The sequence below is a fragment of the Antennarius striatus genome, chromosome 7, assembly GCF_040054535.1.
Source record: "Antennarius striatus isolate MH-2024 chromosome 7, ASM4005453v1, whole genome shotgun sequence".
In the NCBI taxonomy this organism is placed as follows: domain Eukaryota; kingdom Metazoa; phylum Chordata; class Actinopteri; order Lophiiformes; family Antennariidae; genus Antennarius; species Antennarius striatus.
In genome coordinates, this window is record NC_090782.1 from 287,501 (window position 1) to 302,649 (window position 15,149).

The following is a 15,149-nucleotide window of genomic DNA, read 5'->3' on the forward strand; positions in this document are numbered from 1 at the left end:
GTGTGTGTGTGTGTTTGTGTTTCTATGTGTGTGTGTGTGTGTGTGTGTGTGTGTGCACGTTTCTATGTGTGTGTGTGTGTGTGTGCGCGTTTCTATGTGTGTGTGTGTGTGTGTGTGTGCACGTTTCTATGCGGGTGTGTGTGTGTGCGCGTTTCTATGTGTGTGTGTGTGTGTGTGTGTGTTTCAGCTCCAGGCTGTGGGTCTCGTGGGTCGGGGGGCGTCTCTGTCCCACCAGGTGTTCATCCAGAGGGACTACAGCGACGGGACCTCCTGCCGGTTCCAGGTGCATTTCCCCAGTGAGCTGGAGGGCAGGGTGAGGGGGCGGGGCCACACACCTGTGGGCGTGTCCTCGGCCCCCGCTGACCCCCGGTCTGTGCAGGTAGAGCGCTCGTTGTTTGAAGACACGGTGAAGACGCTGAACGACTACTACGCCGAAGCCGAGCAGGTCGGGGGCGGGTCCTACCTGGAGGGGGGTGTGGCCTGCGCCACGGCGTACCTCATCTTCCTCTGCATGGAGACACGTTACGAGAAGGTCAGAAGGTCACGGCGGTGGTGTCCACGTGGTTTGCCCTTCGGGCCCCCTGACGCGTGCCATTTGCCTCCAGGTGTTGAGGAAGGTGGCGGCCTACATCCAGGAGCAGAACCAGAAGGTGTACGCCCCCCGAGGCCTGCTCATCAGCGACCCCGTCCAGAGGGGGATGCGTGTCGTATCCTTCTCTCTGCTCTGGTTGTCCCCGTTGGCCCCCAAGCCCACAGCCGGTTCTTGGTCCCTGACTCGACCACCAGATTGAGATCTCCATCTATGACGACCACGGCTCCACCGACTCCAGCTCAGGGAGCAGCTCCGTGTCAGGAAGCACCGCGCGCTCACCTCCTGTATCCTAGCAACCACATCCCAGTCTCTCCGCCCTGGACGCCCCCTGAGGACAAGGAGGCGACATTTGGTCCTGACGTCCTGCGTCAGTTTGTCCACAGTGAACGCAGCCGCCCACAGCAGGTCACCGTCGGAGGCCACGCCTCTGAGATGCCCCGCCCTCCTGCCCTGGTGGACGTCAGCCTTCGGTTCTGCCATTTGTAAATGGGAAACCCTCATCCAACCACGTTGGAGCCACGTGGTCCAGACCTTGACCGGGCCACATGAGTCTGTCCTGTGCCCCCGCTCTAGGGGTCCAGTATCTATAGGTCACCCACAGGAGTCCAGTCTCTATAGGTCACCCACAGGGGTCCAGTATCTATAGGTCACCCACAGGAGTCCAGTATCTATAGGTCACCCACAGGGGTCCAGTATCTATAGGTCACCCACAGGGGTCCAGTATTTATAGGCATCCACGGGAGTCCAGTATCTATAGGTCACCCACAGGGGTCCAGTATCTATAGGTCACCCACAGGGGTCCAGTATCTATAGGTCACCCACAGGGGTCCAGTATCTATAGGTCACCCACAGGGGTCCAGTATCTATAGGTCACCCACAGGGGTCCAGTATTTATAGGCACCCACAGGGGTCCAGTATCTATAGGTCACCCACAGGGGTCCAGTATCTATAGGTCACCCACAGGGGTCCAGTATTTATAGGCATCCACGGGAGTCCAGTATCTATAGGTCACCCACAGGGGTCCAGTATCTATAGGTCACCCACAGGGGTCCAGTATCTATAGGTCACCCACAGGGGTCCAGTATCTATAGGTCACCCACAGGGGTCCAGTATCTATAGGTCACCCACAGGGGTCCAGTATCTATAGGTCACCCACAGGGGTCCAGTATCTATAGGTCACCCACAGGAGTCCAGTATCTATAGGTCATCCAGAGCCCAGAGAAGTGTCTCAGGCGCCGGTCAGATGGTCGTCCAGTGATCCCAGCATGTAGCGCAGCTCCGGTTCCACCTGGACTTACACACACCCACAGGCTCCTTCCAACACTTGTTTTCAGTCATGAAGTCTTCCTGAATGGTGCCTTTGTGTATTTACTGCAGACGCCAGCAGAGAAGGAGGCTGAAGTCTTCCTGTTCCCAGTGCGATCTCAGACGGTCTAGACTTAGAAAGGCTATTTCTGAACGAACGCCCACAGAGGAGCGACGGTCTCCTGAGCCAATGTTCACACTGATGTGGTTTGATGCTCCTGATGCTCCACAAATACATCAAAACATCAAGGAACAAGTAAATGCTGTGTCGTCACAAACCTCGTGTGGTGGAAAATTATTTTGACTCAGTAAGGAGGCAATCATTAAAATGTAAATAAAGACATAGAAAAGTAAGACTTTTGTAATTTTATTCAAAGCCTTGGAGTCCGTGTAATGTCTGTTTCCTTCATAGGGGTGTGGCATTGTGACCTCTGACCCCTGTGCGACATGGATGAGTGTGAACTCACCTTTGGACAAATGAGTTGCTGTCGTAGAGAAACCGTGAAACAGCCGGTAGATTACAGATAATCCAACAGCAAATCGTTAGTGACACGTCTGTGTGGGTTCTCTGCAGGCTCCTCACCCCCAGAAACATTCAGCTGAATGTCTACAAACGTAAGCATGGCCTTACGATGAGCTGGCGACTTGTCCAGGGTGTACCCCACCACTCACATGCAACACTGCTGGGATTGGATCCAGTACAACCTGCGAACTGTATTTCTGACAAGAACACGTGATACTTTAGTAGCTGAACAAATGAGCCCTTGTGCTGTGGTCTAGTCTGTTACAGGTGTGCGTCTGACTAACTCACTAACTGACTGACTAACTAAACTAAACTAAACTAAGGCAGAAGATATATACACACACACACATAGTATGTACAGGCCCACAGGATTATCTGTCTTGAATTTAATTCAGAACACTAGCGCAGTTGTGGGTACTCAATTTAGGGGTAATGGCTGGCAACCATTACCCGTGGCCCTTGATTGGTGGCTGGCGACAAGGAGAGAGAGACAGAGAGAGAGACAGAGAGAGCACATTTACGGTTACCCATGAGTATGAGTGCTATATTGATAAATTCGTCTTCCTCGTCACTGTGATGTAGGTTACTGGATAGAGATCGTATTGACTTTGCCCAACAGCCAAAATTGTAATATACTTCACTTATACAATACGTTTTGTCTTACATCTCTGGCAACATCCCATGTTTCATTAGCCTGCATTAGCTTAGCTCCCCAATGTTGTTAGCCAACGATTGTCCGCTACAATTGTTGGGAACTACAGCTTTAATTACTTTCTGTCCGTAATAACCTGTTGTTTCCTCCACTCGTTCTTGTCCCATTTGTGAACATTTTGTGTTTTACTCCACAAGTCCTCCGTGATGTTCACCGGCCGGTTTCACTTCGATCAGCCTTTGATCAATGGGGCCATGAGTTACGTTAAGCTGACCGAGAGAGCAGCTCCATACTCAGCACAAAAACCTCAGCTTTGGCATTAATTCAGTTAAAAAGAGGGAAAAGGAAGTGACCTCACACAATGCGGATGTTATAATCTATGCCATTTCTGATTGGTTGTCGGTAACCATGGCTACATGTACGTACAACAGGGCTATAATGTTTACAGCTTTGATCTTCAAAGTGGTCTAGTGCTGGTTGGTCTTCAAAAATATTTGACAGTCCTGGGATATCTATAGAAGCCTCATTGTCAACTGGTCAGTTTACTCCTGATAATATTTTGAGTCCCACAGAAATGAAGTTAAGATTTTGGAAAAATCATTTACCTTCCTCAGAGATTATTACAGGTGAGTTTAAAATCCTGGAGTTTATTATCAAAAATATGTCTCTTAAAATCTTTCAAATATTAAATACATTTATTAATAAAAATCATTGTATATCAATACCAACGGTAATATTTTAACTTCTTACTTTTTTGAATAAGAATTTTTATGTTCCATGTGGATAATGGGTTGGAAGTTCATTGGCTTATTTTGATGTGAAGAGGATTCTCTCTCGGCATCGCAGTCTTGGAAGACCATAGATATCTTGTGCCAGGGACGTTAGGGTTTGCTGCAGCTTTTGCTGTGGCTGAAAAGACCAATGTGGGAGAGGCAGACTTGGCCACAGGTGACACACTTGTAGGCCGGTTCCGGAGTTGTTGTTGGTATGGTGTTTTCCGGTTGTTTTTGTATCGTCCTTGTCTTCTTTGCTTCATGCTGTTGAGCCAGGGTGGATTCATATGACGGCAGCCCATTACGGAGTGCCTGCTGCCACTGAAGGCGGTCCTGTGCTACATCCTCCCATGTGGCAGGAATGACGTTGAATGACTTGAGGTCGTGCTTGCAGACGTCCTTGTAAGCACAGCTGAGGACGACCAATTGATCTCTTGCCAGATGACAGTTCTGCATAGAGGATGTCCTTTGGGATACGACCATCATCCATCGTCCATCCGTCGATCATGGCCCAGCCAGCGGAGACGACGCTGCCTCAGAACAGAGTACATGCTGGGAAGCTGCGCTCTCTCCAGGACTGCTGTGTTGGTGATCATATCCCGCAAGGTGATGCCCAGTATGCGTCTAAGGCAGCATAGGTAGAAGCTCTTGGTGGGAGTACAGGGTCCAGGATTCACTGCCATACAGTAGTATACTGATGACACATGCTCTGAACACCTGTACCTTTGTGTGAAGAGTAAGCTTTCCATTGTTCCATACTCTCTCAGTGAGCTTCCTGAAGGTAGAGGCAGCTTCACTGATGCGGCCACTGAGTTCAGCATCAAGGGACAGGTTGTCAGTAATGGTGGATCCGAGGTAGGTGAAGGTGTTTACGGCTTCCAGTGTGTAGTTGTTGATGGTGATAGAGGGCGGATCTCCAGTGCCTTGACCCATCGTCTTGGTTTTGTTTAGACTGATGGTCAGGCTGAAGTCTTGACAGGCTTGGGTGAAGTGGTCCATGAAGGTTTGCAGGTCTTCATGGGAGTGTGCTACCATTGCTGCGTCGTCAGCAAACAACATATCCTGTATGACAAGCGACCTGAACTTTGTTTAGGCTTTCAGACAGGCAAGGTTGAACAGGCTGCCATCTGTCCTTGCGTGAAGGTAGACTCCCTCAGTCGCTGTACCAAAAGCTTGGCACAGGAGGAGGGAGAAGAATATACTGAACAGGGTAGGCGCCAACACGCATCCCTGCTTGACACCGTGGCAAATTCTGAAGGGGTCTGAGGTGGACCCATCAAACTGAATGGTGCCTTGTATGCCAGTCTGAAAGGACTGGAGGATGCAGAGGACTTTGGGGGGGCAACCTATCCGTTCGACCAGCTGAAAGAGGCCACTCCTACTCACAAGGTCAAAAGCTTTTGTTAGGTCGATGAATGCCATGTAGAGTGGTTTTCTTTGCTCTCTGCACTTCTCCTGTAGCTGTCTCAGAGAGAAGATCATGTCGGTGGTAGACCTTCTGGCTCTGAACCCAGCCTGAGATTCTGGATAGATTTTCTCCGCAAGAACCTGGAGTCTGCTCAGCACAACTGGCAAAGAGTTTGCCAGTAGTGCTGAGAAGAGAGATACCATGATAGTTGTTACAATCACTCCTGTCTCCCTTGTTCTTGTACAGGGTGAAGATGTCCTGTGGAATAGCACCTTCGTTCCAGCACAGACAGAGAAGCTTGTGAATTTTGTCGAGGTGAGCAGGCTTCCCACATTTTAGGAGTTCCACTTTGATACCGTCACTGCCTGGCGATTTACCGCTAGTTAGGCTGTCAGTTGCCTTGCTTAGCTCCTCAGCTGTTGGTTCCATGTCCAGCTCTTCTCCTGGTTGATGCTCAACATGACAGAGGGCTGCATCAGAGATAGTGTTGTCGCTGGCATAGAGCTCAGAGTAGTGTTCTATCCAGTGTTCGAGTTGTTTGGAGCGGTCAGTGATGATTTCACCGGCTGGCGATTTCATTGGAGTAATTGTGCGATGTGAGGGTCCAAGCGCCTTTTTAATGCCGTCGTACATGTCTTTGGTGTTACCAGAGTCCGCAGCAGCTTGAATGTTGCTACAAAGTTGTAGCCAGTAGCTGTTGACGCAGCGCCAAGAGGCTTGCTGGAGTTTCCTCCTCGATGCTCTAAGGGCGTGCAGGGTCTTGGCATTGGGCGTGCATTTATAGTTGGTCAGGGCAGTGTGTTTCTGTTCCAAGATCGGAGCCAATACAGGGGCATTGGCTTCGAACCAGTCATTGGACCATCTCACTCTTTTGCCAAACACCTTCAGGGCCGTGCTGTGGATGGAGTCCCGTAAGCCATCCCAATACTGCTGGGCAGAGCAACACTGGGGAGGGTGGGGGAGGGATTCCTCTAGGGCAGAGAGGTAAACGGCAGCTTTGATTGGGTCAGCTGTCTTGCTGCTGTCCACACCCGGGGGTCCTTTAGGCTCGGCTCGATGGATATTTTTAGTCTTCAACTTGACTCTACAGCAGATGAGGGAATGATCCATGTCACAGTCTGCACTGTGAAAGCTGCGGGTTTGGAGGACGCTTCTGAGGTCAGAGCGCCGTGCTATGATCAGGTCCAACTGGTGCCAGTGGCCAGACCGTGGGCGTCTCCGAGAGACTTTGTGACAGGGTTTAGACTAGAAAAATGAGTTGGTGATGCAAAGGCTGTGGTGTGTACAGAACTCTAGGAGACGCTGCCCATTCTCGTTCATTTTACCAATGCCATGGTGACCCAAGCAAGAAGGCCAGGAGTCGTGGTTGGCGCCAACTCTTGTATTAAAGTCACCAAGCAGTCAAAGCTGATCATGTTTGGGGGTGTTTTTTATGGTCCCTTCAAGTACATCATAGAATTTGTCCTTTGTTTCTTGGGAGGCGCTAAGTGTTGGCACATATGCACTCACCGGGTGGACAGGTCCTGTGGTAGTATTCAGGCAGAGGGTTAAAATCCTCTCTGAACCACCTGATGGTGGTACTATTGCACCCAGTAAGGTGTTTTTGACTGCGAAGCCAACTCCATATTCCCTGGTTTCCCCAGGAGGCTTCCCCTGCCAGAAGAAGGTACAGTACCTTTCTCTTAACGAGCCTGATGAGAGGAGTCGGGTTTCCTGAAGGGTACAGATGTCTATTTGACGCTTCAGGAGTTCGTTGTTGATAACTGTAGTCTTGCGAGCGTCGTTTATAACAAGCAGGTTGTCTATTAGTCTGGGCGTCATGGTCCTGACATTCCAGCATCCCAGACGTAATGCTAGTCTTAATTTTGTTTGATTTGATTGGTGCGCAGATTTACAGCCCACTTGTCGGGATGAATCCCTTAGCTTCATGCACCCAGTGAAGCGGGCAGGCTGTGGCGGGACAGCACCTAATTGGCTGGGGGCTGCCCAGCTTGAGGCAGGCATTAGCTGTCCAGTGAGATGAAGATATCTCTCCCACCGACGGAGGTAGTCCCTGGCACCCAACTCTACGCCAAATGAGAAAGGGCTTAGAACCGGTAACTGCTGACCTCCCGTGTTGTGTCTTCAGCGCACAGTGAAGCTGGAGTTTCCTCTCCAGGGCACAAGATGCCTGGGCAAGATAGAGACAGAGACACTGAGAGACACTGTGTTGCCCAGGCAACAGGGTCCCCGTCTCTGCCTCGCTGGGGTGATCCAAAGGAATGGAGAACCAATACATTTGGCGTCAGTTCAGCTGCAGGAGTTGCCAGAACAGCGCTGCACACACTGAACTGCCTAACGGAGTCCAAGCCGTGTTTTCTGTCAGGGTTTTCTCCCTTAGCCTTTTCCATTCCAGCGGATACCCACAAGGCAGTGGGGGGGCTATTTGACCCATAGGTTGGACAGTGGTTGGCGGGCGCCAGGGCGTGTCCACGCACCGGAGGGCCTGCACGCCGCGCCTCTGGGGCCCACTGCTGCTCAGAGATCCCCTCCAGTTAAGCCCGAGTCTGCGAGGACGCAGTTACCATGTGTGGCCACAAGGAGGCACTGCAGTAGTCTTGGTGGTGGACCAGCAGGAGGAGATTTACACATTCGGCTCCTCTTTTCACCCCCCGCACGGAGGGCTAGCTGGCGGCAGTAGCTGTAAGCAGAGTAGCTAGCAGGAGCAGCATGCAGCAGCACTAACTACAAGCACTTCTACAAGCACTGACGCATATGAAGAGGATTACATGTTGTATATACTGATTTAAATAAACGTGTAATGTGTGGGTAGATAAAGCACAAAAGATGTATCTTTTTATAACCTTTCTTATTTTTTTTAAACATTTTAACAACCCAAATTCCTGAATCAAACTATTTGTGGTGGAAAATTCTCCTTATTTATGTGAAGATATTTGCTCGTTCTGAATGGTGAACACCTTCAGTTTATAATTTTGAACAGTTAGTTGTAGTGAAGTTAAAATACTAAAACTATTTCCTTTTTCTGTCTCTAAATCTAAACATACCATGGAAATGACAAAATAATAAATAATAATAATATTCAAACATCCATTTTAACAAGGTGACTGTGTTTTACATCATTTGCAGAGAAGTGTGCCAGGTCCCACATGGTGACCAGGTCAAAAAGAAAAGAGACTAATGATCACCAGTCACCCAGAGAGCCATGGTTCCGGCTACTCAGGAAGTGGCTGAGGACCATCTCTGACCTCAGTGCTCAAGAGACAGAGTTTCACGTGGATAAGGTCAGGCCAACTGAAAAGGACAATCCTCAAGGTCAACCAGATGATAACGCAGAACACATCTGGATCAAGCCCTCGTCAAACAGTTCCAGCAGAGGTGAGCTGAAAGTGTTAAAGAACATCCAACTGTGAACACACATACTTTACAGAGAACCACGTTAACAAAGCTTTATCTACCTAAACCGCCTGTTTAGCTGTTTTCAGAGTTGAAATGTGTAAAAATGTTTTTTTCAACTGCAAATGAACTGAAAAGAAGTACTTTTTACTTTCCACACTTGATACAATGAAAATAAGTTGAACAACCAGTGGTTTATTTAGATGAATTGATCACTCCAAACTGGTTGGCAAGACAAGGTAAGGCAAGTTTATTCATACAGCACAATTCCTACACAGGCAACTCAAAGCGCTTTATAAAGGCAACACAACACAAGAACACTTCAAAGATAAAAGGGGATTAAAACAAGACAATAAAATATCAATAAAAGAAAAATTAAAAAGAGGAGTCAATTAAACAGGAGAATAAAATGTTTAAACTAAAACCACTGATTAAAAAAAATGCAGATAATTAAAAAACAAATTCAGGAAAATACTGCGGTGAAGAAAAATGTCTTTAGCCCTGATTTAAATGAAGTGACCGTTTGAGCAGACCTCAGGTAGTCAGGCAGTTTGTTCCACAGGTGAGGAGCATAATAACTAAATGCTGCTTCACTTTGTTTGGTTCTGGTTCTGGGAACACACAGTAGACCTGTCCCAGATGACCTCCGGGGTCTGGAGGCTTCATAAGGAGTTAATACAGTAAATCTTGCATGTATTTTGGTCCAAGACCATCTATAGATTTGTAGACCAGCAGTAATATTTTAAATTCTATCCTTTGACTCACAGGAAGCCGGTGTAGTGACTTCAGGACTGGAGTGATGTGGTCCAGTTTTCTGGTGTTTGTAAGGACTCTGGCGGCAGCGTTCTGGATCAGCTGCAGCTGCCTGATTGATTATTTATGTGGACCTGTACGGACACCATTACAGTAATCTATCCTACTGAAAATGAAAGCATGGACACGTTTTTCTGTGTCTTTTTGAGACAGAAACCCCTTAATACGAGCAATGTTTTTCAGGTGGTAAAAGGCAGATTTAGTTCTAGCTTTAAATGGCTGCTAAAATTCAGGTCTGAGTCAATAATTACACCAGGATCTCTGGCTTCATTTGTAGCTTTCAATGACATGAAGTCAAGGTGAGAATTGATCTTTGATCTTTCATTCTGGGGCCAAAAACAATCACTTCTGTTTTGTCTGGATTGAGCTGGAGGAAATTTTGATCCATCCATTCATTGATTTGATTGATACAGTTGCTTAATGACAGTAAGGCACTATAGTCTTGTGATGACACTGACTTGTACAGTTGCTTGTCATCTGCATAAGTGTGATAGGAGATGTTGTGGTATTCCATGATCTGAGCAAGGGGCAGCATGTAGATATTAAATAGAAGTGGTCCCAGAATGGACCCTTGTGGAACCCCACATGTGATCTGTGTCTGCTCCGACTCATGACCACCAACTGAGACAAAGTAGTCCCTGTCTTGTAGGTAAGACTTGAACCAGTTTAACACAGTGCCAGTAAGTCCCACCCACCGTTCTAGTCGGTCCATGTTATGAACAATTGTATCAAAAGCAGCACTGAGATCCAGCAGTACCAGGACGGTGGTTCTGGAGGTGTCATTATTCATGTGTGTGTCATCTAAGACTTTAATAAGTGCGGTCTCAGTGCTGTGATGTGGTCGAAATCCAGACTGAAATGCATTAAAGAGATTGTTTTGCATCATAAAACTGTCAATCTGTTGAAAAACAGCCCGTTCAATGATTTTTCTTCAAAATGGAACATTTGATACGGGCCTGTAGTTACCTGTTATTGAAGCATCCAGGTTGGGCTTTTTGAGTGATGGAGTGAATTAGAGGGTACGTGCTCCACAGTTAAAGATATAATTGTGTTTGTGTGTCTAGATGACTTTGAGACAAAATATGAGCAGCGTGAGGAAATTGGGAGAGGGTTTTTTGGCAGTGTCTACGCTGGTTATCGCCGATCCGATAACTTACCAGTAAGTATGAGTGCTGAAATCAAACACACACACACACACACACACACACACACACACACACACACACACACACACACACACACACACACACACACAATCCTTCCCTTTACCAACCGACTGTTCATTCTGTCTCTTAGGTGGCGATCAAATACATCGATCATGAAAAGGTGGAGTTTCATGAAGTTGTGAGTCATTTTAATACCTTTTCTCTAAAATAAGGGTAAACTGAATGATGTCAAAACTAACTGGTGCTGAAAGACGTTAAAATTAAAACTTCTCTCTGTACTGTAAAAGTAAGGAGTGTCCAGTCCGATGTAGCAGCAGCTAGAGCTAACAATAGCACATGCTCAGCCATCACCATGTGTTCATGGAGAACAGAACCATCTCCATGTGATACATTAATGACGTCACGGGCATCATGTCATCAAGTAGCTCGTTTGATAAATTGTTGGAGATAAATGTTCCTTCTGCGTTCTCTGGATGACAGTAGCTGAACTTTTTTACTGGGGTTAGCCTAAATGCACAGCAAGTCAAGCATTCTAAGCAACATGGTTTGTAGCATGCTACCTTATGCTAGTTCTGGAGCAAGGGCGAGTCCTAACAACGTGAAACACTAGCACTTTGCTACTGATTTGGACAACATAAAGCTACACAAAGCTAGAATAATTATTTTAAATAACTATATCATGTACATTTTTTTTCCTTCAGATCATAAAAAATGAAAAATATGAGATCCCAAGGGAAGTACTGATCATGCAGCGAGTTGCCGGTGGACCAGAGTCTGTGGGTAAATCACCAGCTGTGACTCTGATGGACTGGTACTCACTGGACTGTCAGCTAATCCTGGTGATGGAGAGACCAGAGCCCTGTCAGACTTTGGAGGCCTATGCAGAAGAACCACTGTCAGAACATCAGGCTAAAGTATGTTCAACTGAAAATGTCCTCCATGTCCATTCTTCCTCTAGATGTCCTGTGCGGTAAAATCAAAGTGTAAAGGCAGCACTCCCTTCTTCTCTCACTCTAATTTTCTCTTCATTCATCTTCATCTCAGAACATCACGAGGCAGTTGTTGGCTGCAATGAGTGACATGCTGGCTAAGGGGGTTCTCCACGATGACATGAAATCAGACAACATCCTTGTTGAACTCAGTTCTGACGTCCCGCGAGTGAGACTCATCGACTTCGGCTGCGACACCTTTGTGGGGACGAAACCTTTACCCGGTTTGCCTGGTAAAACAACTGGATTCTCTTTTTCATCCATCTTTTTCACGTAACTCTTCTTTTTATCAGCATACTTCTGTCGGTGTCAGCAATTTGATAATCCCTGCGCATTTCCCTGCAGATTACGAACCGATGACGGCAGCCGTAGCTGGTAGCTATGCAGTGTTGCAGATGGTTCAGGTTAATAAGGACATCATGGGAAGGCACAAAGTCTACTACTGGACTGATGAGAGGTTAAGAGCTCTTAGCCAGGGTAAGACATAACTAGTGTCAATGTAGAAGCTGACTTTGTGACTCCCACTGCAAACCCTTCTATATATGCACACGCTGGGAAACTCAAGTGCTCTCGTCTTGTGTTCCTGGATTTCCTGGTTTGCTGAACAACTGAAAATACAATTTTGTATTAAAAAAGAAAAATTTATGAGTCAAAATGTCTATGGTGGAGCAACAGGTAGACCTTCATGCTGTTGCCTTGGGTTTGATTCCACTGGAGGCATTTCTATATGGAGTTTGCTTGTATTCCTCATGTCTCTCTGGGTTCCCCAGCTTCTTCCCACTGTTACAGTCAATCAATCAACTTTATTTATACAGCGCTTAATCACATTTGAAGACATTTCAAAGCGCTTTACAGACAGAAAGCCAACAGTGCCCTCCAGAGCAGCATAAGCGACGGTAGCGGGGAAAAACTCCCTCATTGAGGAAGAAACTCCGGGCAGGACCCAGACTCTGGAGGGGGGGTCGTCTGCCTTGACCTGTTGGTTGGGAAATAGAAATACACTGGGGACCGAGATAGGTCAAGGAAAAGAGAGAGAGAGATGGAGAGAGAGAGAGAGAGAGAGAGAGATAGGCCAGTTTGAGTTTAATGTCCATAGTGATCTATGTCGCTGAATTGGGGGCGGGTTTTCCAGGCCTGTGGGTATCCTGTCTTCCATCCCCGTTCTCCACCTGTGGAACAGAGACCAGAGACAGCAGCAGTATCGTGCAGACAATGAATGTTGACATTCATCCTCTTCATAACTAAACGCTTGAGCCCAGAAGGCTTACTTACTTTGTCCCTTACAATATCAACGTTAGCTTTTATTCAGTCAGAGGAAGAAGAACATGTTTATTATCCCCATAGGGAAATTACTTTTTCCACTCTAGTATCTGGTACCGGCCCTGAAACACACACAAACAAAGGGTCTGTACGGCCTGCAGGTAGACAGTAAGGTGTAGAGTGGTGGGCAGCTCCTCACTGGTGCACCCTATGAGTGGCTTGTGGGGGATGGTGCCTTGCTCAAGGGCACCTCGACAGTGCTCAGGAGGTGGAGAGACATGCCTCAGGAGGTGGAGTTCACGCTCCAGGTTTTTTCGGTCCTCACGGGGTTTGAACCGGCAATTCTCCAGGGATCCTCCGGTTCCCAGCCGAACAATTAGTGGACTGAGCTACTGCCGCCCTTCATCCATTCATTTTTTGATACCCTCGTCACGGGGAGCTGGAGCCTACCCCAGCAGACTGGGGGTGTGAGGCACGGGACACTCCGAGGGCGATGCCAATGCACTGTGGAGCCACATATAGACACACACACACACACACAAACACACACACACACACACTCACACCTACGAGCAATTTGAGGCCGTGTATGTTTCTGCAGGGGGGAGGAACCACACAGCTCATTTCCAGAAACATGTACAAGTTAAACTCCGTACAGAGCGGGACGTAAACCGTGAACGTTAGCTTGGACGTGTTGAATGCTAACATGAGCAAATGTGTCATCAGGTGCCTTTTGAAAAATTCTTCATAAACTTTATATTCATTTTGCCGACAGTTTGTGATCATCCAGGAAGCAGGGAAATGGTGAGGTGTTCACCAGTCCAACAGGTCAGCTCTGGAGGGGGGGGGCAGTGCCTCAGCGGTAGACGGTTCCACTCCCGCTCCCGAACAGCCACCTGACAGTGGGGGGTGTCAGCTCACCTCCCAGCCACTGCCGAGGCGCCCTTGAGAAAGGCGGCGTCCCCTTACAAGCTGCTGGATACGGGCGCCACCCGAAGTGGCTTCCCGTCACTCTGCCACCCCCTGTACCGTTAACTGTGTGTACCAACTGCATTCTACAGGCCTCACACATACTCACACAAAGACATATACAGCTGAGTGTAAAAGTGATTTCCCTGTTGGGGACGAATAAAATGGACTTTCTTCTTCTTTTCCCATCATCACAATGTGAATGTGTTCAACGGGTCACTGTAGCTTTTAACTACATCTACGCTTCCTGTTCTCTCAACCTTAGAGTACCAAGATTTCATGTCCCAGTCCTCACATCCAGATGATACAAGGCTTGTTACTCTAGAGGACCTGCAGCAGCACCCTTGGATCCGCCAGAACTGAAGTTCAGGACACTCTCGTGACCCGCATCAGATGATGTCCACGTTAAAAAGACAACCTGTACACATGTTGGACTAACTGGATACACCACTGACCAGCCACGCGTCAATGGCAGTTGGCTTAAGATCTTTTCTAACAAGGTCCGTCACATAACTGGAGGAGAGTGGTTTGGACCAGGGATCCAATGTCTCAGTCGCTCCAGAAGAGACACCTGTTGCTGATCTAATTACTCACCCAATCAGGAGCAACAACATGGAAAACCACCTTTTGTAGGTGTGTCATCCACACAACAAATAACGACATTTAAAGTGTAGTTGTTGTCCGTGTGACTGCTGACTGGGAATTATTACACAAATTGTACATAAATAAAAAGTATATTTTTTTTACTTTGAATGGAGCATGCAGGAAATTTGTTCATTTCGATTTAAGGTGATCGAGATGAGCAAGCAAGATGTAAGAGGAGAAACAGTTACTATAATCATATTTTGTAGACAAGTATTAAACGTTTGAATCTGTCTAAAATGAGATTATTATTGAAATACTGTACATTAATCGTCAAAATAAAAATAACATCCGTGTAATTTACATGGGTCCTGGAAATATAATTTATTTCATATTTTTTCAGATATTTCCCCACCTATATATTTGAATAAGCTCACTTGAAAAAGTCTCAGGCTGTCACCAACTCCACCTACCAATCAAGCGCCCAACCAATCATGGCGCCCAACCAATCACGGCACCCAACCAATCACGGCGCCCAACCAATCACAGCGCCCAACCAGTCACGGCGCCCAACCAGTCACGGCCATCTGCCAGAAGGAATCAGGTGACCAACAGGGCATCAGACATCTGCTATGTTAGGAGCAGACATAACTCTGACTGACTCCAGGTAACACCATCTAGAGTCAGAACTGTTAACAATGTTCATGTTCAGAGCAGAGAGTCC

The 15,149-nt window shown here is 47.3% G+C and overlaps 2 protein-coding genes across 8 annotated transcripts in view; both read left to right on the forward strand.

The window, feature by feature from the left end:
• LOC137598933 (golgin subfamily A member 7-like) overlaps positions 1 to 2,237 on the forward strand; it is a 3,260-nt gene extending 1,023 nt beyond the window's left edge. Inside the window, exons 2-5 of one of the 2 annotated variants that reach the window (XM_068319521.1) lie at positions 188 to 313; positions 380 to 532; positions 606 to 707; positions 787 to 2,230. In XM_068319521.1, the coding sequence (XP_068175622.1) occupies positions 188 to 313; positions 380 to 532; positions 606 to 707; positions 787 to 885 (480 nt within the window). In that variant the 3' untranslated portion in view covers positions 886 to 2,230. Of the gene's footprint in view, positions 1 to 113; positions 314 to 379; positions 533 to 605; positions 708 to 786 lie in introns of those variants that run through there. The other variant, XM_068319520.1, reaches the window with a different exon arrangement.
• Positions 2,238 to 2,360: 123 nt separating this feature from the next.
• Positions 2,361 to 14,741, forward strand: LOC137598932 (serine/threonine-protein kinase pim-1-like). Of its 6 annotated transcripts, XR_011036736.1 has the most exons (10): positions 3,903 to 4,451; positions 5,500 to 5,568; positions 8,380 to 8,628; positions 10,524 to 10,618; positions 10,756 to 10,803; positions 11,327 to 11,539; positions 11,670 to 11,847; positions 11,960 to 12,091; positions 13,650 to 13,911; positions 14,109 to 14,741. XR_011036736.1 is itself a non-coding variant. In XM_068319519.1 (8 exons), exons 1-8 carry the CDS (start codon positions 4,307 to 4,309, stop codon positions 14,204 to 14,206), a joined length of 1,158 nt encoding a protein of 385 aa, XP_068175620.1. In that variant the 5' UTR covers positions 3,903 to 4,306; the 3' UTR covers positions 14,207 to 14,741. The 6 variants fall into 6 exon arrangements, 1 of the variants encoding a protein (XP_068175620.1); XR_011036737.1 differs by lacking the exons at positions 3,903 to 4,451; positions 5,500 to 5,568 and adding an exon at positions 2,361 to 2,512; XR_011036735.1 differs by having other exon boundaries at positions 3,903 to 5,568.
• Positions 14,742 to 15,149: the final 408 nt, after the last annotated feature.